The following is a 27,543-nucleotide window of genomic DNA, read 5'->3' as shown; positions in this document are numbered from 1 at the left end:
TTCATATATAAACGTTGTAAATTCATTTGAACGTTCTTTTGTGCGATTTCTAGAAAAGATAGAAACTGAAAAAGGATTGAGAAATATATTTCTCGTAGAATGAAGAAGCTTTAATATCGTGTCATTATGTAACAGCTGTATTGTTCTATTATAGATCAACGGAGAGGAGACGGAAAGAATATTACAATTCATATGTGAACGTTGTAAACCCATTTGAACGTTTCTTTGTGCGATTTCTAAAGAAGATAGAAACTGAAAAAGGGTTTATTAGGAGTCTTCTTACAGTCATGTCAAACGAATTCGGAAATAGATGAAAAACCCTCTTTTTATCTTTATGTACAACATAAAGATTGTATAATATAAATAGCAAGATAAAAGATTTAATGTTACACTAGTAGAAGTCTATTATGTAAATGATATATCTCTAAATAATATTACCGTGAAATTGTTATCGTAATATTGTCAGTGAGCAAATTTATTATATTATTATTATATATTATTATTGTACATATATATATTTTATATATATATATATATATATATATATATATATATATATATAATTATTATCTGTGTTATGATAATATAACAATAATGACACTTGTTGACAATGTTAAGATTTGTTAAGATTTATAGGCTTACAGGAATATGATGCATTATTTATTAGTAAACCATTTTAAAGAAGTCTCGGGAATCTCAGCAATCGTCAAATTCTATAATGGCACATCGCGCCACATAACAGTACGTGTATACGACGTGTCTGCCGGCGCCTGAAATCACATTTTCATAGGTGACTCAGGACCTTGAAGATCTATTCAGCGAAACATTGCATGCTGGAGGCTGACGTTCCGTTCTTTAAAAAAGTGTTATACACGAGACTCGCGACGATAGGCGCAAATGCAATACGCAGGCGATCGTCGCGTTCACGTTTTAACTCGGGCATGCAACAAAAGCAGTCCGACTGCCTCGTCGACTGGTGGATCGTGAAGCGTCGATCGAGTTTGGGAACGTAAGTAATTTACGAGTAAATCATTTTATGTCATCACGGCGTGTAATTTTTCTCATTTGCGAGCGCGTGAGAGCTAAAAGAATTTTTATGCATATTGACGCGATTGTCAACGAGGTGCACGTAGCCACCGTGCGACGTGACAAATAAATTCAGCGCCTCTTTCTTTGTTCTTTCTTTCGCGACTCTTGACCCCGCCGTGGAACGATGACCAAGGACGGCTGAATCGTGCTCATGAATCAAGAAAATCTATCACTTTTGTTTTGCTTCAGTTCTGTGGAAGAGCACGGAATTAATTTCCAAGCATATAATGCTTTTTTGTGATAATGCGTTTGTTTGTACGCGCGATTAATTAAAATTTTATTGATAAAAATATATGTAATGTGTATAATGGATGTTATATGGTTCTAATTAAGTAAAATTAGGTGATTGGAATAAAGCGGGACTGATAGCGAGAGATCAAATGAGATTAATTTGACGTCTTGATTAATTTTTTGTTCTATCAAGTTTTCAAGTGGACGTTTCAATTTATTTATGTATTTATTTTTATATTCTTATATAGCATTGATAAAAAAAATAACTTTTATATATACATTAGCAATGATAAGAAATATTGATAATATAGAAGTGCAAAAATATTGACATGTAATTGCCACATTTAACATTTTACGTTTTTAGATAGAAAGAAAAGTTTACTTCGACAAGTAATTTTAAAGTTATCGAAACAAATCTCACTGTTAGAGTTAGTGTTCTGGTGGTTGGCATTTATGTTTATAATTATGTTAATCACGATTTTCGTTGAATCACCTAATTATCTTCTGCTTGTCTCGTATTTTTTCTTAGTTTTTTATGTACATGCTGTACAATCTGTGACAAAAATTAAAAAAGAAATGCAAGTGCAATACATACATACGATTACATTTTTTAAAGTTGCTCTTGCACATTTTAATTATTATTTATGAAAGCTATTTATAAATGTTTGAATAAGCCTATTTTACGAATTCGCGTTAGTCTGGTTAAAAAATAAAAATTTAAAAAAAGTATTCTACCTTAAAAAGATTGACCAAAGCAGGAAGTTTCTCAGTTTTTTAAATTCTTCATCGTATATTCATATTTTTTAAATATTTTTATGTGTTTTATATTAAATATTTTAATATGTGTTTTATATTCGAAAAAATGTCAAAACAGAAGTATTCATTCTTGCAACATTTTCCGTTTCTTTTTCCTGTTTTATATTACTTAAATATTATTTGAATTTTGAATCGTTGTATTTGTATTTTGATTCCGTTTCAGACGGTTTCGCGCAAAACTTCACGGTTTTAATTTCGTATTCCGTACGTTTTATTTTATGCATGTATTCCGGTTCTTCGCGTTTTAAACATGTTTCATATTTCACACGATATATAAAATAGTATAAAATACTTTTATTTTAAATTCCTCCATAAATTATACAAATTGTTTTATTTGAATGCGTAAAAATGAGCGCGAATGAGAATGGTTCCTCTTTCGAAATCACCATTCAGCGTACTTCATGTGGTACGTGAGCCGTCCCTCTTTTCCATTTTTCATCACACTTGAAGCCTATTTCAGACGTTCCATAAATTCGACGATCTTCATTTGAAAATTTTTGCACCAGAGGAAATAAAGAATTCTGTTTAATTAATTCTCTGCGTTATGCAAAAGTGTTCCCTTTTGTAGAATTGTCTTCTAATTTCTAACCCGCTTCTAGCGAAAACGGGTTTCGCTTGTCGCGCTTGCGAGTGTAGACGCGGAAGCCACGCTCACGCACCCCCGGGAGAAAAAATGGGGGAATCCGGTCGCACGAGCACGCAGTATATGCGTGAACAGCGCGCGTCTGTATACGTGTATGTATGCATATACGTATGTTGACTGGTGTTGTGGTCTCGGGTATTCACGGCGGAAGATTCCGTCGCGTCCTCATCCATCGCGCTAGACGGGAGACGGGACTGGACGGGACTCCGTTCCGAGTGAATGAACGTTCAGCGATGCGCGTTCGACGGGGGTTGATACCGGAACTCGTCGCATTGTAATAGATAAATTCGATAAATGCTCGTTTTATCACTGCCAGACAGCGGAAGTCTTCGTCAGACCTTTGATCTTACACGGGTTATTACGATAATAACTCGCGATAAAAGGTTGGTTCTGTTTCTCATATCGTTAACGTATATTTGCCTGCGTGTTTAATAGCCGTACGTGTGTATGTAATTTTTGGCAATCCAGTCGACTTCGTATTCCGTCTCACTGCAGTGCTGCAGTCGCAAATGGTGGCATCGATCGTCGCCCCGTTCGAATAACCGAGAGAATTGTTCGTCGACGTCCGAGTAAAAAGATGCAAATTGATTGAGTGAATGGAATTTGATCCTTTTGAATCGCCACGGAAGAGAAAGAGAGAACGTGAAAAATAAGATAAAGGTGGGAAATGAGATAATTATATGAGATATAATCGGCAAACCAATCCTAAAGGATTGCTCATTACGCAGAGTCGGCAGAACCAATGAAATAATAAACGTGCAGTGGTGTTCGAGTTGCCAGCTGTCTCGAGACGGTCGATTGGTAAAGATTATACATTATTGATTGTTCGATTTTTTGTGATGTTACGTGAACGAAGAGATCGTGCGTCACGTCAATGTAATTGTTTAATATTTTGTTATTACAGGTATACGAGAGAAAGACAAAAAATACCTTATCACAATGATAGTCAGAGCTTTGTGCAATACTTTTTCGGGAAGGCAGATTAGCCTGTGCGCGAAGTCACAGTTATTAAAGCGCAATCCGTATTCGGTAATGCAGTCTTTATTTGTAACTTATTTGCATCTTGCATTCTAAGTCATTGTATGTTAATTGTGTTATGTGTCACATTTATCATATTTAAATTAAATTAAATTCCTGTTTCTTTTAGGATATTGGACAATTAGCACGCATGGTATCATCGCATCATGTCTCAAAGAATATAGAGTTTCTTACACAAGATAATCACATTGTAATATCTAAAAATATTGCTCCGAATAATATAAACGTAACGAACAATCGCCCTTTGTTAGTTATTCTTACTTGGTTGCTATCAAAGCGACGACATGTTATGAAGTTTGTTAATTTGTATATGGAACAAGGTTTTGATGTGGCAGTGGTTTCCCTTACACCTTGGCAACTTTTATGGCCTACAAAAGGATCTCGAGTAAGGATAATACATTATAGATTTCCCTTTGAATCTACTTTAGACAATCTATAATTTGTAATGCAACTTTTTATGTGTTTTTTTAAATATATATAAAAATAAACAGAGTACAATTGTCCAAAATATATCTATCGCAAATAAAAATTGTCTAAAGTAGGTTTTAGTTTATTTGTTATAATTCCTGAAATTTTTTCAGCTAGTGGCAGCAGATTTGTTAACTTTCTTAAAGCAAAACGAAAGTTATCAACAAATTCTGTTACATGGATTTTCAGTGGGTGGTTACATGTGGGGTGAGGCTTTGGATTTGATAGAAAGTAACAAGGACAAGTACGGTAATATTACAGATAGAGTTGTTGGACAAGTGTGGGACAGTATAGCTGATGTTAGTCAAATTGCGATTGGATTCCCTCGCGCGGTATTCCCAAAGAACATTGTGCTGCAATCTATGCTACGAAAATTCGTAGAGTAAGTAATAAATAGAAAGAAAATAAAACATGGTAATCTCTCTGATTGATATAAAGTAACTTAATTTTTGATCACTTTGACTTAGATATCATATGAAGACATTCCATGAGCAAGCAACACATTATTATATCCGATCCAGTCAGGTATTTCATTCTGCTAGTGTACTACGCGTACCAGCATTACTATTTGTAAGTAAAACTGATCCTGTTGGAGCTGTAACCAGCAATTTGAATTTGCGCGACAACTGGGAATCTTTAGGAATAAAGGTAAAATTCGCGTTTATTGGCTCTATGAGAAAATCATATAAAAAATACATTCATATTGCAGACGTACGTGAAGATATTCGAGGAATCGCCGCATGTCGCCCATTTCTACACGTATCCTAAGGAATACGTTGCCGAGCTCTACGCTTTCTTACAAAAATTAAACTTAATACAAAACGAAGAAAAGATTAGAGCGCGTCTCTAAATACAAAAAAGTGCATTATCGTTTACATACGTAACCGTAGGATATTTTTTATATAGAGTTGTCTTTACAATTACATTTTACTTCATGTATTACATTTGTAATATCTAACACTTGCCATGTATACACACAATATACATAGACAGTAGAGACACGATTTTATATGTTTAAACTCTCAATTGCTCTCAATATACTATTGTATATCTAGCGAGCAATCAACACCAAGTTTGACAAAACAAAAATACATCTTTAATAAGAAAATATGTTATTACATATTTTTATACATTTTGTCTTTAAAATAATACATATTAATAATATATTATTTATTAGTTAAATACAAAGTGTAATATCCTGGGTGCAAGACATATAATGCATTTTTTAATTTTCTTTTTTGATAAGTTTTAATAAGAACACGATAGAGAAATAACAAATACTATTTATTATTGTACCACGAGTTATATTAACTGGCATAAATTGTACATTATACATTTTGCGTTTTATCACATACATATATATTGTTATTTTGTTTCATCAGATTTTAATTTTTTTTTCTTTTCTTACGTTCCTTTCTCTCTTTGATAGTATCTATCTCATCTGGCTCTTGGTCTTCCAAACCTTCTAAGATTAACTTTTTTCGCTTGTTGATCATTTTCTTTTCGTAAAAGTCAGTTTCGTCTAATTTGATTTCCGCTTCTCGTTTTGCCACTGATATTTGTGTTAAGATTGTTACGATTTCTTTATCTAGCATCAATTAAAAAATGATTAGAGATAATTTTTTATAAAAAAAAATATAAAAGGACATCTACTTACCATCGACTTTGTATTCTGTTAATTTAGTACCTATGGTATCTTCGATCGCGTGTAATAACTTTATATCGTGTGGAGTTATTAAACTTATCGCCATACCGTTTTTACCTGCGCGAGCTGTTCTACCGACTCTATGAATGTACTCCTTTGGTACATTTGGTATTACATGATTAACGACTAATTGTACTGTAGGGATATCCAGGCCTCTGGCTGCAACATCGGTAGCGATTAATATTTGTACATGATTCGATTTGAATTTATTCAGCGCTACTAAACGTTCTTTTTGCTTTATCATTGCATGAAGAGCCACATTTGTGAATCCAACATCATTCAATGTCATTGATAATAATTGACAGTGTCTAAAGGTAACAAAATAATGGTATATAAGTATGTTTATATAAGTAGATTTTTGAAGCCATTTTTGCATTACATGATAAAAATAATTGTGCTATTTACTTGCAAGTGTCCGTGAATATCATGATGGAGCCGTTCTTGTTAGTGGCGCGAAACGTCCTAATTACTTCTACCAGATATGAATCGAGCACATCCTTAGGACACAACACGTAACGTTGATCTAATTCCTTTACAGTGGCAATACCGGCGTCATCTTCTTCTTGCCACGTAAATACCTGGATCAAAAAATTGCGATTTCCATAGCTGTTCATTGTATTTGAGTATAATATGCCATTGTATTATCAAGCTATACCTTATCAGAAGTCATTTTCTTTACTTTATCAAGTGTGTCTGTCATTGTAGCGCTAAAGAACAATACTTGTTTCTGCTTGGGTAATGCAGCAAATATTTTCTTCAGCTGTTCGTCGAAATGACCATTGAGAAGTCTATCGGCTTCATCCAACACTAAAAATTTAATCTTTTGCAAGGAAAATGTATCGCAGCTATCTAAATGATCTGCCAGTCGACCTGGTGTAGCTACAACTATATGCGGCCGTTTTGACAACTCCAATCCTTGCACCACCATATCCATACCACCAACAATTACACATTTTTTCAGATTGATAGCCTTGCCAATAGCAGCAAATTGATCAGCAATCTAAAACAATTCCATTAGATATAATAAGATTTATTATAGCTGATTAAAATGATTTTCTTATATAAGTATTGAAAATATTAGATTGTTCCAAAAATACTACAACTTTTGTATTTAAATAAGAAAAAATATTATTGCTAAGAGTAAATTTTAATCAATTATATGATTATTATTATTTTGTATAAAATTTTTTTTTTTCATCCTTTAACTAAATTTTTTATCTTTTGTTTATGGCATTGTGATACAATACACAAACAAAATTATTCTTTATTGTTTTGAAGCATCTAAAATTATTATATTATGTGATGATCTAACATATATCCTGATATATCCTATAAATATATATGATTTAGGGCCAGTTGTTCCAACTTTTCGGTAAATTTACCTACCAGGTAAGCATGTGTCTATCTTCATTTCTTTTCTTAAATAAATAAAGACAAACATATATTTATCTGATAGGTAAGTTTACCAAGAAGTTGAAACTAGCCCTTGTACTACAAATAACGGCATAACAAAATAGAATCTTTTACCTGAAAAGCTAATTCTCTCGTTGGTGTTAACACAAGAGCAAATATACCGTATGGATCCTCACACAATTTTTGCAGAATAGGAAGAGCAAATGCCAAAGTCTTGCCACTACCTGTCTTGGCACAACCTATACAATCTTCGCCTTTCAGTATTCGAGGAATGCAATTCTGTTGAATTGGAGTTGGCTTTTTCAAACCTAAAACAAATAGTAGCTGTCAACTTCGCGAAGGTTTGGCGCTTGAGAATCGGTGAGTATTTTTCTTGGAACTTTTTACGACGAGCATTTTTTTAAAAAATGCTATTAAATTTTTTTTAAAGTAAATTATTTACCCATAGATTCGCATTGCACAAGGAGCCAAGAATTCAGTTTTAAATCAGAGAAATTTTTAATTTCTTCAGTCATGTTGGAACGTTGCTAGTAAACATTATAACATTATAAAACTCGCGATGTATACCGTGGTATACTGGCTCGAATTCATTCTACTCGGCATGTGCGAATGCGAACAAGATGAATCATTTTAACATGATTTGAACTGCACTTACCAACGCTTTCTGCACCCAAAACAAGCAGCTATACATACACAAATATTTACAATACATGCAATTTACGGAATTTTTGAAAATTCTTGAAATTTTAGGTAATTTTCTTTGCCGAATGTTCTCCTTTGTCAATTTTTGTGATTTTGAGTTTATTTTAGAAACATTATTGTTATTTTTCGTCGGTAAATCAGATTCCCCCACTGACTAGTCGACGATTTATCGATTAAGCGCGCGACGAACGACATCTCGGCAACACGTGGTATCAGTGGTATCACTCGATGTCCCAACTCTATAGTTTATCATCCATCTACTCTACTTCGTTTCGTTTCGTCAGTCATCGTCAGTCGCGTTATGTTCACCGTAGTGATGTTGTAGTTCTCACGGTCATCGTTCTTCCCTAATAAATTTCACATTCTGCTGCAGTGTCAGTGACTGTGAAAAAAACGTAACTTAATTTTTGCACGTTAATCCTCTTTTCATCCTTCTTCCTCGCACATCTCGCTCACAGAAGTGCAAAAAGTCATTAAGGTTAAGCGCGATTCCCAGTTGTGGTGAAAGTGTTTACGTATTTCGGCCAAGTTAGAGTCTTTCCTTCGGCTCCGTCTCTTCTGCTTTCCTTCTTCGATTATTGCTTCTCAATCCTGACGTCTCATACCTTCTTCTTCTTCTTCTTCCTCTTCCTTTCCCTTTGGATTTTTGTTCCAACGGAACAAAGGATTTTTGACGTCTCATACCTAATACATTCCAAAACTCGACGATTGATTATACCTGGTGTCCGAAACGTAACAATGAGCAACGATAAGAAACATGACGTAATCAAAGTTGGATCTCGAAATAGCGAGGTAAGCGTAAGCGCGCTTTCGTTTTTTCATCTGCTGGATAATTTTTTTTTTTTTTTCAAAAAACGGGAAAACTGAATCGGACGAACAGATAACTTTCTGATATCGATATATGAAGATTTTAGAGGTGATTTTTTGTCTCACGAGCGGGAGAGTATGCGCATTTAAATGGTAATCATGTAATTATTATGTCAAGAGTGAGCTCCTTCTCTTTGAAACAAACCATGACTACAAATTATTCCTTATATGACAAGCATTAATTTTACATAATTATCGCTGTGCGTCTTGATGGCGCTCGCGTTGCTTATGCGAGCTTACTTGGCAGTTTTATAATTTTTGTTTTCGCCAATCGTCGCCGACGATACTAAATTTTGTTTTAAAAAATATTTTAAAATATTGACAAATAGGTTTTTTTCTGGGTGCCATTAAAATATTTTATATAATTTCTACATAATATTACATATCTACACATATATTTACATATATTTTTATATGTTTGTTACTATAATTTTAATGTAATGTATATCTTTTTAATTATATTTAATGAAAAATATATTAGAATTGCAAAGTATATTTTTTCTAATAGTTAATTTACAACATGTTTTCTGCTTTCTGTTTCTTTTTTGTTCCTATTAATTTTTTGTATACTATTTTATCAGAGTTTATTAACTTTTATCTCACCAATTTCTATAAAAAATTGCATGAAAAACTGAAAAGGTAAAAAGCAAGAAACATACACATGTATCACATACAAAAGTACAAGTAGCACATTGTAGATTAGAATGTCATTTAATAAATTCTGAATTTTACACATTTTATTTTATAAAAATATTTCGAAGATGAATAATATGTTTTTTAAAACCTTTCAGTTGGCCTTGATACAAACTAAATACGTGATACAATGTCTAAAAGAGATTCACCCAAAGAAAGATTTCGAAATAGGTAATCAAACATGGATATGCAATTCAATGTGGTAGTATGCAGTATTGGTTGTTGCATAAGTTATACATTCTTGGTGGAATTCTAATAAATTTGGTTTAAAAAAACTTAAAAGTTTAATATCAGATTTTATAATATCTCAGTATCACACATGATAATCTCCCAGTTTTTTCTCCTGTTTGTCTGCATACTAATACATTTGAAGTATATCTTTCTCTTATTACAACATGACTGGCATATAATGTTCTTTCTTAACATGGTTTTTTGTCTCAGCAAACGAGTATATCAAATTATATATGCGGAATTAAAAAGTTAGAAATTATATTTCATGAAATTGTAATTACATTGCAGTGGCAATGAGTACCAAGGGAGATAAGATTTTGGACAAATCTTTACCAAAAATCGGTGAGAAATCTCTGTTTACTGAGGAGCTGGAATTAGCTTTAGAAAATGGTCGCGTTGATTTCGTGGTGCATTCATTAAAAGATTTACCAACAACACTACCGGCAGGAATGGCTCTAGGTGCAATATTAAAGTAAGTTTTGTTTATCATAGTGTTAAACTTGAAGAAATTAAAATTATTTTGTCTTAAATTATATGCGTAATATATTATCTCATTTATTGTGACCAAGAGCTGACGTTGCTATTTCGTTATTTTGCACATATATTTACTGCTTCAGTATGGAAACTTCATTTTAAATTTAAATATATGTACCTTTTAAACCTTTAAAAGAAACATATTGCCTTTTCGTATATATAGGAAATTTTCTTTTCGAAATCGGTACACGTGCCAGGATTCTAAATAATGCATTACTTTTTGTAATATATTACGGTTTCATTAAAGAATATTTTTTCAATAACCAATCCGAAAAGATTCTTAATCACATCTACACATTATTTTTGAAATAATGCAATTTTTTTTATTTGTTACTTTTTAAATAATCATTGCGATTTTTTCCATTTCGGATTACTGTTTTAATAATTAATGAGTAAAGAAATAATTACTTATTAAAAAATTAAGAAGTAATGCATTATTTTTTAATTTGCATTTTTATTATTCTGACACGTGCAAACTGTATCAATATCATTTGCAGCCTAGAAATTGCTCAACTTTGATGCTTTTGTATCAAGGTTATCAATATTATTTTACAAGCTATGTTATTAAAATATTTGTACAATTAATTAATCTTTCAATTATTTGTTTAAGGTATTAAATTATTTGTGCTGTAATTGTAGAACGCATGTTTAGATTTTTAACTTACAAAAAAATTAATTTTTTATGAAATATCTAACATTTATATTTTAAACATATATACATATATTAGACTATAAAAAATTGAATATTTATTAGTAATCAATGCCAGTAATATATATTTTTATAGACGTGAGGACCCACGCGACGCGGTGGTCATGTCAAATAAATTCAAAAACAAGACATTATCCACATTGCCAAAAGGTAGTGTCATAGGTACTAGTTCTTTGCGTAGGTGTGCGCAATTATCAAGGAATATGCCGCACTTAAAAATAGAGAATATTCGTGGTAACTTGAACACTAGACTGAAGAAACTAGACGATGAAAATGGCTCCTATGCCGCGATAATATTAGCTGCCGCTGGTTTAAAAAGAATGGGTTGGGAAGACAGAATAAGTCAGGTATTTTTTGTCTTATATTTCACTGTTTATTCTGTAATATTTACTTGGATTAATAAATGTATTTTTCTAGATTCTGGAACCCGAGGAAGCTCTTTATGCTATTGGTCAAGGTGCATTGGGTGTCGAATGTCGAGAGTCAGATTGGGAAATACGTTCTCTCTTGGAACCATTGATTGATTTAGAAACCACATTGAGATGCGTATGCGAGCGTTCATTTCTGAAAATTCTTGGCGGCGGATGCTCCGCACCAGTCGCAGTGTCTTCATCTTTGACAAAGAACGAGTTGACCATTACCGGTGCTGTATGGTCCTTAAACGGTCAAACTCTGATTATAGATACCTGTAACAGCAAATTGTATTTACCCAATGACGATGGCGAGCCTCCTCGGTGAGAAAAACAAATTTTAAATGTTAATAAAATTTATAACACATTAATATCGATGCTACGTTGTCAATGAATATTTGTGAGCATACTGTAGATTTTAACTTAATTTGATTCTTTTCTCTTGCGATAGGAAATGTCCATATCAACAACCTCGCCTTTATAGTAGCGTTGTTCCTAGTAAAATAAGCAGTATAAGTCTTCTTGGTGCAGAAGAGCTTGGTAAAAGTTTGGCTGAGAGTCTTATTAAGAAAGATGCTCTCGACTTAATGTCGCAAGCCAGAAATGAAATCTTAGATTCAAAATAATTGTCAAATATAATTTGTACTTGGTTCCTGGTTGTAAATGTGCACTTAAAGAATGTATATTAATGTAAAATAACAATTACCTATTGGTAATTGATAATTATTATTCCCCTATTATTTCGATACCTCATGACATGACATCCATTGTACATTTTTGCTTGTATATGCTCAAATTGGAAAACTGTTGGGGTACAAACCATTGTTAAAGTTGTACAAATCATTGTTTTTTTGTACTGGTGCATTTCTGAAACTTACTGTTGCAAATGTTGTACACATTTAACTTATTGTATTTAATGAATCAAAAAAAGTACAAATAATTGTAATTATAACAGTGAAAAATATTGGAAATAGTCATGCTTACCAATTATTAAAATTCTTGTATTGATGCATTTCTATTTTGATTGTATATTATTGTTATGTAAATAATGTTGGATTTATTGTACATAAATAACAATTGATGAAGAAAATATTACATTACAGAAATTTTATCATTATTAAAATGTCTGGAAAACAATTGCAAAACACTACCATATATAGATCAGGAATAATTAGCGTCATATATGTATATTCCTGTAAATAATCAAGTTTTGTACATGCACAATTTAGGAATATTGTTCATAAATGTAGTTCATAAGTGTATATATATACACACACACACACACACACACACACACACACTTATGAACTATATTTATGAACAATATTCCTAAATTGTGTGTGTATGTATGTGTGTGTGTATATATATATATATATATATATATATATAAAACTTTGTTGAATTGAGATATTTTATTTAAAGAGAATAAATCGATTTTTTAATTTTACATCTCGAGGTAATTTTACATCTTATTACTAAAACCTTTCAAGCAAGAGTATTAAATGATTTCTTTGTTTATTGGATTTTCTATTATTTATATATGTACCATTACTTATATGTTTTGAAAATGTTTTGTAAAACATATGTATGTAGAAAGAACTTTGTAATATGTATATGTAAGTACACATGTGGGAATTATTAAGGCTGTAAAAGAAAAAAATTATACATAACATCTAATATATAAATAAAGATGTTTTATATTTTATCTCAATTATCTTATTTCGAACAGTAATTTAATGTGAGTTACAATAACAAATATTATATAAGATTGCGCGCAATATTTTCTATTTATTTCATTTCTTCAGTTTATGTGAACATTTAATAAAGTTTTAAATCATATACCACGTAATAGAAACTACTTTTTCGTTTCTTTTTAAGAGTAATCCATCTTTTACAAGAATATAATTTCTCATACCAAATATGTATCTGAACTGTTATTATATGTTAAAGAGAGATAGCTAAATATCCTCGGATATAACAATGCGTACATCCATATTTAAAATAATTTTTATAACGTTATAATATTTATATATTTATATATTTATATATAGCGATATTTTATCTACAAAATACGCATATTTTTGCGTATATTTATAGCGACACATCACATAAAACTTATAATAATCTTTCAACTATATATTTTTATTAAATGCTTTCAGAATAATGCATTTGAGAGCAGATAAATTTCCCATATTTTTGTAATAAATATACTGGGTATAAACATAGCTCTTAGATGGTTACAATAATTGTACAAGATTACAATTGAATCCGTAGATTGAAGTGTTATACACAAGTCACTTTTCCACATTTACTATACCAAGATAAGGCATTATGTATATGCGTATTAGTATCGCAAATGTAATAGTGACAACGTACTCTATTGAACACAACTAATCAAACCATATAATAAATATTACTAGTTTATTAATGTCAATGGTTATATGTAATTTGATTAGAAATTTATGTTCTGAAACTTTAACTTGTACATAGTAACTTGTTTACTTTTACTACAAATTATATACGTAATATATATAAAACACTTTTTTTGATAGTAAGTAGGAAATATTGCTAAAAATAGAATATGTAAACACATTAACTATTAAAGAGAAATATTTTTCTCAGAATATAAAATCAATACAAACAAGAATAATTGTGTACAAGATGTTGCAACAAAACAATCGTACTTGCATAAATTTGAAATTCATAAAAATTACAAATGTGTTTTAATGTGTAAGATTTTAAGTCAGATATATTTCTCATGAAAATATATTTAGAGCCCTATATGAACTTCAGAGATCTTTAAATTTTTTAAGAACCTACAACAATAATGCAATTGTTGCAGAAAAATTAAATTTATAAATTTGGTACTACTCTATAAGTATTACATCTGTCAAAAATCATTAGATTAAGATTATTATGTATTTTATTTAAATAAACAGATATAAAAATATATCTGCTTATAACAAAATAAAATGCTAAATATTTGAAAATTTTTTACATACGATTGATTCACACATCTATTAAATGGAAGTTCAATACAGGACAGCGTGTTGTATGTTGTAGGATTTTCTAGATGTAAACTTTATTTGCACCCATATTGTGCAAAACTGAGCAAACTTTTTGCTAATTTCAGATTTTATTTAAAAACTGTCAATGAAACTTTTCCTCTATTCAACGTCCTCCTCTGCCATTTGAGTTTGCGATGCTATCTTCTGTAAAAAAAAAGTAGGTAGAATAAAGAAAATGTTATTTTTCAATGGATAATTTTTTTTTATAAAATCATACCGAGCCAACAACAGGAAGTCGTTGCACCAGAATTTGGAAGATAGGTGGTGGCAGAGTCTTCTGAAGAACTGTCAGCAACTGGGCTGGCTGTCCACAAACTGCCACTGCATTAGCCAAGTGCTCGACTCCGCCATCTATCTCACCGCAAGCAAGCAATTCCTCCCCAAGTTGTACCTAAACAACAAGACATTTTAGATATTTAAATTACACTTTAAAGAAGCTAGATATGCGCGATAAAATTGACCATAAAAGTTTTACCTCTTGCAGAAAGAATTTCTGAACCAATTCATGATCCCTCAAGTCTGGTATTTTTGAAGAAGATTTCTGTGCTTGCTTCTTAGCTTTTCTACCTATAAAAGAGAAGAAAAAAAATTCCTCAACTATGTAAATTTTATATCACAGAATGTTATCTATATTGATAATTACAATCCTAACATAATAATCAATAATCAATAATAAAATGATTTTTAATATATAAATAGTATCTCTTGTACTTTTTAATGTGTGTATAGAAAATGAATTACATGACGATTAATATGCATATTATCGAGAGGAATTGTATTTGTCCTTACAAAAGACATGTCGGTTTATCTAGAAACGTACATCACCACGAGGGAGTTATGCGAATGATGAGTGTACAAGAGCGAGGAATCGTGAACTTACGTTCGCGGAGTTTCTTTTTGAAATCTGGATCGCTGCGACGCTTCTGGTCGAAATAGAAGCAGTAGCCGACGAAGATCCCGGCGATCCCAACGGCGATACCGACCGCAGTTTTGGAAATCATGGTCATTCTAATATACAAATCCCCGATGTATTACAGAAAATTCAACTAACCCCTCGTCACAATCTCGGCCATCATGGAAAAGATCGCTTTTCTATCATGCGCGCTGAACATACCCGCGAAACGTTTGCGCGCAGTCAGGCCAACTTAATGTATCATTCGGGAAAAGCCCTAGATGTTAACATTTTTTTTTAAGCAACATTCCTCTGATATGATTGGCTTATATATTTAATCCCCTTGATACTTAAAGGGCAAGAACCAATAATAGAATCTTCTAACAGCTGATTACTGCTGAACACAATGTCCCGAAATTTATCGAAAGAAAGCGTTTATTTTTTTGCTGTTAAATAAATTTATTTCTGACTTATTTTTTATTTATATGTTTTTCCAATGCGTTTACAGATGTGAAAAAAATAAATAAATACGATTCTTCTTTTACTTATTTTACGCTTCTTCTCAAAATAAAAGGACTTTTCTTACTATGAGGAAGAGGGGGAAGAAGATCGAGCAGATGTAAAATGGAGTAAAGAAACGCACGGCTAAAATGCGCGGGCTAATCACTAAAAACTTATAAATGAAATGTAAGTAAACACTGCACTTTTTTTATAAATGTTCCATAAAAACGGGTTGTAAATTTGTATTTTGTACTTTATGTACCAGCAAGACTAACAGATATTCCGAAATATTTATAAGTTGACGAAGGTTACAAGTGCCTTTGATAGTTTATCACGTGAATCTTGGCGGTAACTCGAGGAACATGTCGTTAACCAGGAAACCCATGCGATATGCTCATCAAGAAGGGCATACCGATGTTTGCTACTATTCGGGCGAGAAGTAAGTGATATATTTTTTTTATACATAAAGTTATATATTGACGAATGTATTTGCTGATTGCAGAAGAGGACTCGTCACTTGTGGTTGCGATGGGGATGTTAGATCTTGGTTAAATCTGATGGATGATGATCCAACCACCAGTTGTATTTCGGAGCAAGCGATTACTGCTATCTCAAAGGTACTGATAATTGTCAAATATTATATTAGTATTTCTATGAAGCACTTCTAAAAATGCTTAGTGAAAAAATGTTAGATCAAGAAAATTTTGAAGACTATAAGATAACCATATATATATATATATATATATATATATAACAAAGTTTCTAATTTCAGAATGGTAAAATTTATGTGGGAAATGACAATAACACAGTGCAAATACTTACTTATCCTGACTTAGAGAAGGAAGGAATAGTTACTAGATTTTCAGCACCAGTCTCAGCATTAGCAACGGCAAAAGATAGTAGTTTAATAGTATCTGGTGCCTGGTATGTAGTGAGCAAATTTTATATTTATTATATGCATGTTATGTACATATACTGATAATTCTATAGCAACTTGATCTTTTTTTAAAGTGATATGCGGATACAAGTTACAAATATTAATACCTCAGATAGTATAGAACTAGAGGGTCACGAAGCACCTATTTTAGGTTTGTCTTTAGATCCGAAAGAAGAATTTGTGGTAAGAATTTTTACGTTATTTTTTAATATTTTATAGTAATAAAAATGATATTTGAAATCACATGAAATTGATATTTCCAGGCATCTTCTAGCGCTGATGGTTCTATTCGAGTGTGGAATATTAAGGAAAAGAGAATTGTACATGTTTGGAATAACGTTGTGCCAAAATGTAATTCTTTTTTTACTGCAAAATCATATTGCACACCTTCCTTCAAGTGTACAGATGGTAGTTTTTTAGCATATCCATTTAATAAAGATATAGTTATTGTAGAGAGATTATCTTGGAAGGAATTGTATAGACTGAAATGTCCTACTTTAAAGGCTGTAAGCGCTTTACTATTTCAATTTTTTTTTTCTTAATGATTTATAAATTTGATGAATTATCACTTTCCTGTTTTTGTGCAGGAACTCAGCATTTGTAAATTCTCTGAGTGTGGCACGCGTATCGCCGCTAGTTCGTTGCATGGAGAGATAGTTGTATGGAATGTCAAAACTAAGGAAATGATTGGATATCTGGAACATGAGCAAGATACCAAAATCACTGCACTGGTGTGGCACATAGATCATTCGAATGAAATTGCATTCTGCGATGCATTAGGAAAATTAGGATGCATTGATGTGGTAAGCAAGTATTCATGTTAAATATTTATTTGTTTATATATATTTTATTAATATATTTATATAATATTTATATAATTTTTTTAGATAAGCACTAATAAGTCTGGGAATGAGATAACTAATTCTGAAAAAAATGAAAATGTAATGGAAAATGATATTATTTTACCAGATGATGATGATGATGATGATGAAAACGTGATATCTCTGAATAAAATTAAAGCCTCTGTCAATTTGGAAGATGATCAGAAAAGTCAGTCCGATGCAGATTTTGAAAAGCCTCTATCTGATGCAAAGACTTTTGTACCGAACGTAAAACTGCAATCATCTTTTCAATCAGGATCCACACCGTCTCATTTATTGTCATATTTTATGGTTAGTATAATGATAAAGTGTGTGTATGCACGTGATAATCTTTATAGGCAAACTTAATCTTTGTATAATATTTATATAGATGTGGAACGATGTGGGAATGGTTAGATGTTTTTCATCAGAGGATGGGGAAGAATGCAGCATTGAGGTGGAATTCCATGATGTCACTGTTCATCGCAGCATACACATAAATAATTATTTGCGACATTCTTTAGCTGCTCTATCTACCCAAGTACTTGCTCTGAGCTGCACAGCCTCTGAAGATGATCCCAGTAAAATTGTCGTGATAGCTTTGCAAGGTTACTTATTTTACTATACATACTATACATAATTGTCAATTATAAGCTGAAATTTAAAACAAGAAAAATTATGAATACTGAACATACTTAGATTTTATTGTATAAATCATAAACTTAAAAAATGTTATAGTATTACTGTAGTATATTTTGAAATTATAATATGTATTAATAAAATCTAGTATATATAAACGTATTTAATAAATTATAAAAATATTTAATAAATTCGATTATTTTTCTGTATCAGGTTGGGGTTCTGGAAATAAAGAATGGTCTTTAGATTTACCAGAAGGAGAGGAAAGTGAATGCTTGGCAGTTGGTGATAATTTCGTTGCAGTAGCAACATCTAGGAGGAATTTAAGGATATTTATGATAGGAGGTACGCAGCGTGAAATTTTAGCTCTGCCTGGACCTGTAGTTACAATGAATGGTCTAGGAAATCATCTTGTGATAGCTTATCATGCTGGAGTTGGTAAGAAAATTTTTTATTTATAATAGTGAATAACGAAAAATCTGATAATCTAAAAACTTACAATAATTATATATTGTCTAAAAGCGTGTTTGTTTAAAAAATATTTGTTTACAAAAAGGTCCAACGGGTGATCAAAATATAAATTTATTATGGATACAAATACAAGGAGTGCATTTACGTAGTCAAACTTTAACACTTCCACTTTCGCCAATGTCAGACCTCATGTGGCTAGGATTATCAGATGCTCGGTCACCCACTACCATGGATTCTGACGATATTATTAGAATATATGACAAGAGAGCTTGTCAATGGAGAGTGCTCTGTGACGCGAATGCACAGGTACTGTAAATTACAGTTTTCATTACAGAATTTTTCAGCAGTGTGCATAACTCGAAATTCTGCTTTAGGGAAAAGGTAGAGCGGATCACTATTTTATAATTGGCGTGAGCGAATACGAACGGAATATGCGGTGTATTCTCTGCAAAGGTAGTTATTATCCACCAACTATGCCCCGACCGATAGTTACCGAGGTATCTCTATCCGCACCTCTCTGCGAACCGGAATCTGAGAAAACTGAAAAAGAACGTAAACTGTGGGAGATAGGAACCAATATGTTAGATGAAACTGAGGCAATGTTAACTTTAATAGCGGTAAGTAATTTTTGTAACACGTTTTATTCTAGCATTAGAAGTTTAACACATTGAATTTTGCAGTTATGTATCTCTTTGCCTATATTTATTTGATAATACTAAATTTCTCGCAATTATAGCTTGCCTGTAGAAGCAATTTGGAATATCGTGCAGTAGACATTTGCGAACAAATTGCGCCAACAAAAGTGATAGATTTAGCCGTACGATACGCTTTGCGCATAAATAAAATGGCATTAGCAAATAAATTGGAAACAATCGCAGACACAAAGATTCGATTGGATTCCAAAGATTCAAAAAGAGAAGACACAGAAAGTCAAGACGCGGGGGATTCTGCAAACAATGGTGATATTATCATTGATAGTCAAGAAGAAGATGAAATATCTTTACCACCCATTAAAAAACCGGAGATAGAAATTAAGCCATTAGCCATGAGTCAAACACTAAAAAGAATAAATCCATTTTTAAAAACCGCAAGTCCATCTCTATCGCCAAGAGGTAAATGATACTTGCATTTATTAGATTCTATGATATTTCTGTTTTATTATTAGAAATGTGTTTTTATATTTTATTGTATTATATGATAGGTTTAGCTGGTCTGAACAATTTACCAGAGAAGCCCCAGAAACCTGCATTAACCAAAGTCGTGCCTGTTAAATCAAAATCAAAGACTGAACCTAAGAAAGAGTCTTTCGTTATATGGTATGCTAAAAATAAAAAGAATCTGCAGGAAGAATTTCCTGAAGTGAATGTTGCCGAATTAACTAAAATCGGTTTGACGCGATACAAAGAGGAGACAGCTCAATCAAACGCGGACAACGCGGGTGGATCTTCGGAACTCTTTAAGAAACGAAAATTATCGAGCCCAGATAACGAACACAATAGCGAAGCAAAACGATCTGTTAGCAGCAAACTCAGTGAATTCGCATTCGACAAGTAAATTTTATTTGGCTATGAAAATCGTTATAAGTGGGGAAATTACATAATTTTTAACAATTTAATGAAGATAAGGGGAGTTCGTTGTTTTTTCAAATTAATTAATATCGTGAAGAAAATTCTGAAGATTTTAGCATTTTTTTCTTCATTTGTATATACTCTTAATCTCAAATATTTTGAATATCTTAAGCGTCAAAAAGCAACAAAGAATTTTTAATACGAAAAAGATTGAAGAAACCGGGGCACCTCTTAGCGTTCTAGAAGTAAAATATATCTAATAAATTTTATTTATCAGTATTTTTTATTAATTTTGATATTAAAGTATATCAATTGTAAAAACATCTTGTGTCTTTTTTTTTTATTTCACTGGTCACTCGCGTGAAATTGTAAGAGAGCAAGGCTTTTACACGTGGTAACAAGGTTGCGAGTATGATCAATAACTCCGTATACTCGTAGGTGCAGAAGTGCGGAAGTCTGAAGCAAGTCATTTGTTAAAATGACGAGAGAATATTAACGCGATAAGTGGATAATGATCGGATATGAATTCGTGTCTTTCAAGTGTCGCAGGCGCGCTGCCCCGCGTTTACCCTTCCGCGCCGATAAGGCAGCGTGGTGGCAAACTTAAGATCCGTTTTTAGTTTGCTTCGGTCTCTCAGACACTCGGGACCACGGCGATACGGGACGGCGGAAATTACGTCGTCGTTGAAAATAAATTTCGCGTACGGCGAAGACGGCGGACGTTGTCAGTAATCGGCCGCACGATGAAAGGTAAGTCGATCTCCTCGGACCTTGCAAACCCTACATGGAAATTGTTCCCCTTCAACATTCGGAGAACTCGGCTAAATATATATTTGGATGAGTGTGCCGGCATGCGTACCTTTAACTTGCATCATCGCGATGTGCACGTGTGACGGCAAAGTTTTACGATGCATAATCTCGCGATGTATGAGCACTCACGTTCTCAGTTTCAAATGTAATTCATTGCGACAATACCAAGAGATTCATGTAATTTTGTTCACTGATTTTTCATTATTTTCTTCTTTTTTTTTTTCAGTGGATAAAACTGAGCACAAAACTTTTCTCCCATGTGTGCGATCGGTATTTCATTTAAAATCTATTTAAACTAATGTTCTATTTAAATTCCATTTAGATAATAAATTATTTTAAAAGTTTTATCGCAAAATTATATAAATTTGTAATGATAATGAATAGATATAAATTAAATCTTATCCTAAATAGGTCGCTGTACTATATCTCTTTTGACTATTATGATTGTATCTCTTGCTATACTGCGCATCGAATGACCTTTTTTAACATTATTTACGTCATTTTTGAATGATTATATGTTGTCTATTGCAGAAGGAAATGCATTAATTATTTTTAAATAATTCATTAATATGACATGACACTGTTACACACACACATCCCAGTTAATTATAAAAATATAAATTTCTATGTCCAATTATTATCAAGATGATTTTATTGCCGATTATTTTATCAAAGATAATCTTAATCTTATAAGGAGACGTTATCGCAAAAAAATATTTTATCTTATCATAATATATATTAATACAATTCCATGTGTTTTGCAACGAAAATATAGTTAATTGTTTAACGATTGATCATGTAATGATTTTCTTGATTCGAGAAAGTAGTGAAAAATGAAACGCGTTACATTGAGAAAAATTGGCGCGAAATTAGTAATCGCATTATTAATAATATTATTATATGTACAGTGTTTTAACGATGCTGTATTAATGAGATCACTGTTAACTGTGAAATGCATCTTGATTCGTGCTGTTTCAACGATAATCATCGCCCACTTTTCTAATTTACGATTTAAAGTACAGCGAATAAGCTTATGTGCTCGTTTCAATTTCGTTGAGCAAATTGCATTCACAGTTCTAGCTAATTATGCTTTGCGACCACACGTTACAATGGACATGTTACGTAAAAAATGATAAATTCGATGATATTTTCACATTTGTGACAGAATTCCTCGAAGTTGTTTAGAAGGATTTAAACTTATTCTGCAAAGAATGAACGAGAAGCAAATGCCAAGATTTTTTCTTTATTGCTTAAAGATCTATCGTTTTCTTATATATTAATACACGGTACGATTCGTATTTATATATCTCTCGTGTTACGTGAATTTCTGTACATTTTCAACACGGTAAACATTTCTATAACATACATTACAAGGGCAGAAAGAAGGAAACTTCGATATGCCTTTAGTTTAATTATTGCAATATTTATCAGTGATAAGTAAAACTTTAATTTTCTTGAACAATGTAAACACTTATTCTTATTTATTTTTACACATATTGATAATCATCACTTGTTGATAATTATACCGAAGGTTAAAAGAAAACCATTTTGTCTCTGAAATACATTAAACTTATGCATATCGGTTTTCTGACTACATGAATAGTCCAAACTTGACATCCATGTGTTTCGATTCGAATATTTCAATTTTTCCTCCGACTCGTCAAAATTAACTCTGGCATAAACAGTAAAGTCTTTTATAATATAGTTAAGTAAAATTGTGTTTATGTAAACATAAACAAAAACAATATTTATCATTTTGTAATTTTGTATTTCGTATCAATTTTTTAGCCAGTGGAATAATTAAAAAAATAATTATTGGTATCATTATGATTATCTGCCTCGATACAATATATTATTATAAATTAGGATTAGTGAATGAATATGATTGAACTCTGTTGATTGTACTCTGTTCCTGTTTTACTTGATTGATCAATTGATCGAATAAATTAGTTTAATGTAATTTATACATAAAGATATGATCTTTCTCAATGAAATAAGAACGATGTAAAATTAAGAACAAGGATGAAGTTTATCTATGATTTACATAATAGTATTTAAAAATGTATTTTTTCAAACAGAACATGACTTCGTTTGAAGCATATAGATAAAGCACGTCGTGCGAGACTTTTACCAAAACATTTGAATATTTATTTTTAATTCATGTAACAAGGTTCTCTGCAAAAGACATTTGTAACGGTTATCCGAAGTATGTGACAAAATATTATAGATATTATGATAAATAAATCCGAAATAAAAATCTAACGCAAATTATAAATCACCTTAAGTATGTTTTAAATAGTACCTAAAATTCCTTCTGAGTTCTGACGCGAATAACAGCTCGTTTAAAGTGGTCTTAATTCTGCGTAATTCTATACGATTTTGATAAAACTGCTGCGTTATGGTTTCGCTTGCAGTCGATGGCTAACGTCGAGCAATTTTATATGTATAATCTGTTATACGATATGGCGTTATTGTATCATCGGTTTACACATCTGCAACTGTTTATACGTAGATATGCGCATGGCACAACGACATTAATTACGCGTATGTCTTAATACCGGTTCGAAAAGTTTTACAGTTCGCTGCAATAAATCCAATTGAATATTGATATATGAGATGATATTCGCTAATGTAACCAAGCACATGATATCATCTCGTGTATCAACATCCCATTGGATGGTCTAGTTACATTGAAGGATAAAGCGTGAAAAAATTTTATCCTGATTCGAAAAAAAACAGCAAAGACTCGTGTAGAATTACTGTTGAATTGCAGCGGATTAATAATCAGATTAAGAACGAGAATATAAATTTTATTCTATAGTAAGAGAACTGGGAATTGCGTACAATATGGAAATGCATATAAATAAGTTATTTTGTTGCAGATCTGAATTTTCTGCTTTCGTTTTTACAATCTTTAATTGCGGAATTTTTCAAGATTTAAGTTTATTAAAAATCAAGTTCCATAAAAATCTCTTGTGGAATTTTGGAAAAATTATGGCTGAGTAATTGCTCGTTGTATTACCTTCAATAGCTAAATCTTTTAAATGTGATATTAGTGCTAATTATTATTGCCACGAATTATGCGGAAATTACGTCTTATTATTAGATTTGTGGAATTTGCGGTGTGTTTAGATTAGAACCCAATGTAGAGGGATCGATAGGAGCTAATATCATGGATATTGAAGTATTGTCACACCTTGCTTTATCTTATTCACTTTTAAAAGGAATAAACAAAAAAATATTAGCAAGTACAAAGTTTATTGAGTTAAAATTAACATAATCTTACAGACTAATTATGTAGATTAATGTTATATGTAAGACATACTTTTTGTGATTAATACTGCGATCCAAATTATTTCTCATAAATCATGGAAATTTAGAAATATAATGTGCTAGTTATAATCTTTCTAATTCAAACGCTGTGAGAATTATGTGAAAGATAGAACGTTATTCCATATAATATAAAATATTACAGAATATTTCAGCAATGTTGCAATAACATTTGTAATATTCTGTGCTGTATGAGTATATGTCAAGTTCAATTAGTCATATAGGATTGCAAAGACTTAATTAAAGATTTATTAAAAAAATAAATAAACATCCATCTTATATATACTATTTTATTTTTCAAGTATTATATGTTCTTTTTCAGGTCTTGTATCGATAGATCCTGTTCAAGAGGCCATGGGCTCCCTGGGTCCATGGCACATCGTCATCGCTGTGACGATTTCCCTCGTCAAATTTCCAGTAGCTTGGCATCAGCTCTCCATCGTATTTCTTGCACCGCCAACTAATTTCTCATGCATCGCTCCTTTATCAGTAACTAACGAATCCATGACAATGAAATGTGACATTGACGTCGGGAATGGTACTATAGAGAAGTGTACTGACTTCAAATACGATAAGCGAATATTCCGAGAAAGTATCATAACGCAGGTAAATTAGTACAATTTATTTAAATGTGTGTTTTGTTTGACTTTCTTACATATACATTTTTCCTTTGCTCAATCAATTGGTAATTATAAAAAATATTCCAATTTAGAATAATAAAAATATATGAATAATTATATTAAGAATATTAATAAATATATTAAATTTTTTTAGTGGAATTTAGTATGTGATAGACAGCAATTGGCAAATTTTGCACAATCTTGCACAATGTTTGGTGTGCTCGTTGGTAATTTAATTTTCAGCATGATGGCTGACAGGTATGTTTTCATCTTAAGTCATTGCTAATATAATAATAACGTAAATGACTATTTTGTAAATCAATACACACACACACACACACACACACGTGTAGATATATATACACCTACATTTTTAATGTATTTAATACTAATGAAATTTACTTATGCAGGATTGGCCGGAAGAAACCATTAATGGTAGCGATTGCGTTGCAATCGATAACAGGATTTACAAGTGCATTCGCACCGTGGTACGAATTGTTCCTGGTACTCAAATTTATTTGTGCCGTATCTACTGGCGGAACAATGCTCGTCAGTTTTGTTTTACGTGAGTCAAGCACAAGGAAGTCACAACTTTTACGAAAGCATAATTTATAAAACTGATTAATCAACTTTTTGCAGTTATGGAGATTGTTGGAGTCGAATGGCGATCGATTATGTCGGTTCTTTATCATGTACCATTTTTAATCGGACATTTAATGAATCCTCTGATATCTTATTTAACACTTACGTGGTACGGTTTCCAAATGGCCATTTCAATACCATCAGTTTTCTTATTAGCATATTACTGGTACGTAGATAAATTACGTGTGCTGTTATAAAAACAATAGAAGAGATATTTTTAAGATTTACGAAATTGATATTGAGGAATCAGTTACTAAAAGTCGAATGTTTTGCAAAATAGGATTATTCCGGAATCACCTAGGTGGTTACTAGCTGTGGGCAAACACAGAGAGGCGGAAAGAATTTTGTTGAAAGCTGCTGGACGAAACAACATCCCGGAAGAAAACGTAAATCTAGCGCTTGAAACTTATGACAATCAGGCAATTCGACACACAAAGAACAATGAAAAATATAATATCACACATTTATTTAGAACTCCGAATTTGAGACTAAAAACTGTATACGTTAGTATCAACTGGTTCGTCTGTGGTATTTGTTTCTTCGGATTAGCACAATACATGGGTCATCTCGACGGCAATATATTCATTAATGTCGCAGTTTCTGGTACCATTCAACAATATATCTTTATAAAACAATTACATTAAACTCTGCGACTGTGCGTCATAATATTTATTGTGTATTACAGCCGCCATGGAACTACCCGGAACTATAATAGTATTGTTTCTGATATCGCGAGTTTCACGCTTAAAAATTTTGATGGGCGGAAACATCTTGTCTGGCGTGAGTTTACTTCTGATAACTCTTGTAAGCAACGCAAATGTGCGGATATTTTTAGCTTCGCTAGGACTTGTGGGCATGGCTATTAGTTTTCCCACAGTATATCTGTACAGTGGTGAAGTATTTCCGACTGTTGTGAGAAACGTTGGCGTTGGTTTGGGAAGTATTTCTGCCAGAATTGGAAGTATAATTGCACCGTACATTGCTACAATGGTAATGTATCATGATAATGCGTTTTGCGTATGTTATTTAATGTTTTTGCAGTAAAATATATAATTTTAAATTAGCAAGAAGAAAACATATATGTGCAAATATTAAGTTATCATTTTAAGATTAAAGAAACGTAATAATTTATAGGGTAATATCCAACCTTGGCTACCTCCAGTAATATTCGGCTTAGGGCCGATAATTGGCGCTATACTCTGTTTATTTTTACCGGAAACAATGAATTGCGAATTGCCAGAGACAATAGAAGATGCCGAAAATTTTGGAAAGTATGTGAAACTATAAATATTATAAAATACTTCTATGTTGCAACTTTGTTAATATGCTATAAATCTTATATCTTTCAGGAAAAAATCCGAGGTAGAACATTGACTTTGTAATTAATATGTGACATGCCTACTGAGTTGCATATTTTTCATAAATATCTTATAGAAATATAATTTAATACGATATATTAAGTACAACTATTTGAGATATTTTATGTCAGTATTTCTTATTAGGTCTGTACAAAAGATTGGTATAATTATACTTTTCTAATATACTACAATAATGAAACCATGTCTAAAAAAAAAAAGAAATTTTTATACATAATTTGTATTATTCGTATATTTACACGATATATGATACCAATGTTTTGTATTATACAACAAATTT

The 27,543-nt window shown here is 31.8% G+C and overlaps 7 protein-coding genes across 9 annotated transcripts; 5 read left to right on the top strand and 2 right to left on the bottom strand.

The window, feature by feature from the left end:
* The first annotated feature begins 796 nt into the window (after positions 1–796).
* On the top strand, positions 797–3,407 carry LOC118647559. Its single transcript, XM_036292641.1, has 2 exons — positions 797–1,009; positions 3,215–3,407. The coding sequence occupies exons 1-2, from the start codon at positions 831–833 to the stop codon at positions 3,369–3,371; spliced, it is 336 nt and encodes a 111-aa protein (XP_036148534.1). The 5' UTR covers positions 797–830; the 3' UTR covers positions 3,372–3,407.
* Positions 3,408–3,438: 31 nt separating this feature from the next.
* Positions 3,439–5,632, top strand: LOC105839005. Its single transcript, XM_028193879.2, has 6 exons — positions 3,439–3,580; positions 3,684–3,808; positions 3,927–4,202; positions 4,399–4,667; positions 4,753–4,933; positions 4,995–5,632. The coding sequence occupies exons 2-6, from the start codon at positions 3,719–3,721 to the stop codon at positions 5,133–5,135; spliced, it is 957 nt and encodes a 318-aa protein (XP_028049680.1). The 5' UTR covers positions 3,439–3,580; positions 3,684–3,718; the 3' UTR covers positions 5,136–5,632.
* LOC105839003 (probable ATP-dependent RNA helicase DDX49) lies at positions 5,567–8,052 on the bottom strand. The gene is made up of 6 exons (XM_012684985.3): positions 7,846–8,052; positions 7,518–7,711; positions 6,646–6,990; positions 6,396–6,568; positions 5,943–6,298; positions 5,567–5,873 (listed from the first exon to the last, which is right to left on the bottom strand). Exons 1-6 carry the CDS (start codon positions 7,916–7,918, stop codon positions 5,671–5,673), a joined length of 1,344 nt encoding a protein of 447 aa, XP_012540439.1. The 5' UTR covers positions 7,919–8,052; the 3' UTR covers positions 5,567–5,670.
* A 21-nt stretch (positions 8,053–8,073) lies between these two features.
* On the top strand, positions 8,074–12,642 carry LOC105839004 (porphobilinogen deaminase). The gene is made up of 6 exons (XM_012684986.3): positions 8,074–8,897; positions 9,764–9,836; positions 10,185–10,368; positions 11,216–11,486; positions 11,557–11,873; positions 12,001–12,642. Exons 1-6 carry the CDS (start codon positions 8,844–8,846, stop codon positions 12,173–12,175), a joined length of 1,074 nt encoding a protein of 357 aa, XP_012540440.1. The 5' UTR covers positions 8,074–8,843; the 3' UTR covers positions 12,176–12,642.
* Positions 12,643–13,228: 586 nt separating this feature from the next.
* On the bottom strand, positions 13,229–15,716 carry LOC105839006 (mitochondrial import receptor subunit TOM20 homolog). Its single transcript, XM_012684991.3, has 4 exons — positions 15,498–15,716; positions 15,093–15,184; positions 14,835–15,008; positions 13,229–14,761 (listed from the first exon to the last, which is right to left on the bottom strand). The coding sequence occupies exons 1-4, from the start codon at positions 15,622–15,624 to the stop codon at positions 14,717–14,719; spliced, it is 438 nt and encodes a 145-aa protein (XP_012540445.1). The 5' UTR covers positions 15,625–15,716; the 3' UTR covers positions 13,229–14,716.
* A 194-nt stretch (positions 15,717–15,910) lies between these two features.
* LOC105839007 (WD repeat and HMG-box DNA-binding protein 1) lies at positions 15,911–23,573 on the top strand. 3 transcript variants are annotated; one of them, XM_012684993.3, is made up of 15 exons: positions 15,911–16,196; positions 16,280–16,449; positions 16,513–16,627; positions 16,783–16,934; positions 17,022–17,130; positions 17,211–17,453; positions 17,535–17,750; positions 17,835–18,119; positions 18,199–18,415; positions 18,660–18,884; positions 19,003–19,223; positions 19,292–19,534; positions 19,654–20,029; positions 20,119–20,467; positions 20,924–23,573. In XM_012684993.3, the coding sequence occupies exons 2-15, from the start codon at positions 16,373–16,375 to the stop codon at positions 20,943–20,945; spliced, it is 2,850 nt and encodes a 949-aa protein (XP_012540447.1). In that variant the 5' UTR covers positions 15,911–16,196; positions 16,280–16,372; the 3' UTR covers positions 20,946–23,573. The 3 variants fall into 3 exon arrangements, with proteins under 3 accessions (XP_012540447.1, XP_012540446.1, XP_012540449.1); XM_012684992.3 differs by having other exon boundaries at positions 16,276–16,449; XM_012684995.3 differs by having other exon boundaries at positions 15,912–16,196; positions 16,276–16,449; positions 20,119–20,233.
* LOC105839009 (organic cation transporter protein-like) lies at positions 21,107–27,467 on the top strand. The gene is made up of 9 exons (XM_012684996.3): positions 21,107–21,235; positions 24,948–25,231; positions 25,400–25,503; positions 25,656–25,810; positions 25,885–26,053; positions 26,168–26,490; positions 26,573–26,877; positions 27,022–27,158; positions 27,237–27,467. Exons 1-9 carry the CDS (start codon positions 21,229–21,231, stop codon positions 27,259–27,261), a joined length of 1,509 nt encoding a protein of 502 aa, XP_012540450.1. The 5' UTR covers positions 21,107–21,228; the 3' UTR covers positions 27,262–27,467.
* Positions 27,468–27,543: the final 76 nt, after the last annotated feature.

Source organism: Monomorium pharaonis, chromosome 10, assembly GCF_013373865.1.
Source record: "Monomorium pharaonis isolate MP-MQ-018 chromosome 10, ASM1337386v2, whole genome shotgun sequence".
NCBI classification, from domain to species: Eukaryota; Metazoa; Arthropoda; class Insecta; order Hymenoptera; family Formicidae; genus Monomorium; species Monomorium pharaonis.
The sequence above is the reverse complement of the archived record's forward strand: the minus strand, read 5'-3'. Positions and strand labels throughout refer to the sequence as shown.

Coding starts and splice junctions, on each gene's coding strand:
- LOC118647559 (XM_036292641.1), top strand. CDS start 831: ATGCTGGAGGCTGACGTTCCGTTCTTTAAAAAAGTGTTATACACGAGA. Junction 1,010..3,214: donor CGTCGATCGAGTTTGGGAAC/GTAAGTAATTTA, acceptor CGTGTTTAATAG/CCGTACGTGTGTATGTAATT.
- LOC105839005 (XM_028193879.2), top strand. CDS start 3,719: ATGATAGTCAGAGCTTTGTGCAATACTTTTTCGGGAAGGCAGATTAGC. Junction 3,809..3,926: donor TAAAGCGCAATCCGTATTCG/GTAATGCAGTCT, acceptor TGTTTCTTTTAG/GATATTGGACAATTAGCACG. Junction 4,203..4,398: donor GGCCTACAAAAGGATCTCGA/GTAAGGATAATA, acceptor AAATTTTTTCAG/CTAGTGGCAGCAGATTTGTT.
- LOC105839003 (XM_012684985.3), bottom strand. CDS start 7,918: ATGACTGAAGAAATTAAAAATTTCTCTGATTTAAAACTGAATTCTTGG. Junction 6,991..7,517: donor CGAGAGAATTAGCTTTTCAG/GTAAAAGATTCT, acceptor GAATTGTTTTAG/ATTGCTGATCAATTTGCTGC. Junction 6,569..6,645: donor AGAAAATGACTTCTGATAAG/GTATAGCTTGAT, acceptor TTTTTGATCCAG/GTATTTACGTGGCAAGAAGA.
- LOC105839004 (XM_012684986.3), top strand. CDS start 8,844: ATGAGCAACGATAAGAAACATGACGTAATCAAAGTTGGATCTCGAAAT. Junction 8,898..9,763: donor TTGGATCTCGAAATAGCGAG/GTAAGCGTAAGC, acceptor AAAACCTTTCAG/TTGGCCTTGATACAAACTAA. Junction 11,487..11,556: donor GGGAAGACAGAATAAGTCAG/GTATTTTTTGTC, acceptor GTATTTTTCTAG/ATTCTGGAACCCGAGGAAGC.
- LOC105839006 (XM_012684991.3), bottom strand. CDS start 15,624: ATGACCATGATTTCCAAAACTGCGGTCGGTATCGCCGTTGGGATCGCC. Junction 15,185..15,497: donor CAAAAAGAAACTCCGCGAAC/GTAAGTTCACGA, acceptor TCTCTTTTATAG/GTAGAAAAGCTAAGAAGCAA. Junction 15,009..15,092: donor AGAAATTCTTTCTGCAAGAG/GTAAAACTTTTA, acceptor CTTGTTGTTTAG/GTACAACTTGGGGAGGAATT.
- LOC105839007 (XM_012684993.3), top strand. CDS start 16,373: ATGTCGTTAACCAGGAAACCCATGCGATATGCTCATCAAGAAGGGCAT. Junction 16,450..16,512: donor TGCTACTATTCGGGCGAGAA/GTAAGTGATATA, acceptor TGCTGATTGCAG/AAGAGGACTCGTCACTTGTG. Junction 18,120..18,198: donor ATTTATTGTCATATTTTATG/GTTAGTATAATG, acceptor ATATTTATATAG/ATGTGGAACGATGTGGGAAT.
- LOC105839009 (XM_012684996.3), top strand. Junction 25,811..25,884: donor GCTCGTCAGTTTTGTTTTAC/GTGAGTCAAGCA, acceptor AACTTTTTGCAG/TTATGGAGATTGTTGGAGTC. Junction 26,878..27,021: donor CACCGTACATTGCTACAATG/GTAATGTATCAT, acceptor AATAATTTATAG/GGTAATATCCAACCTTGGCT.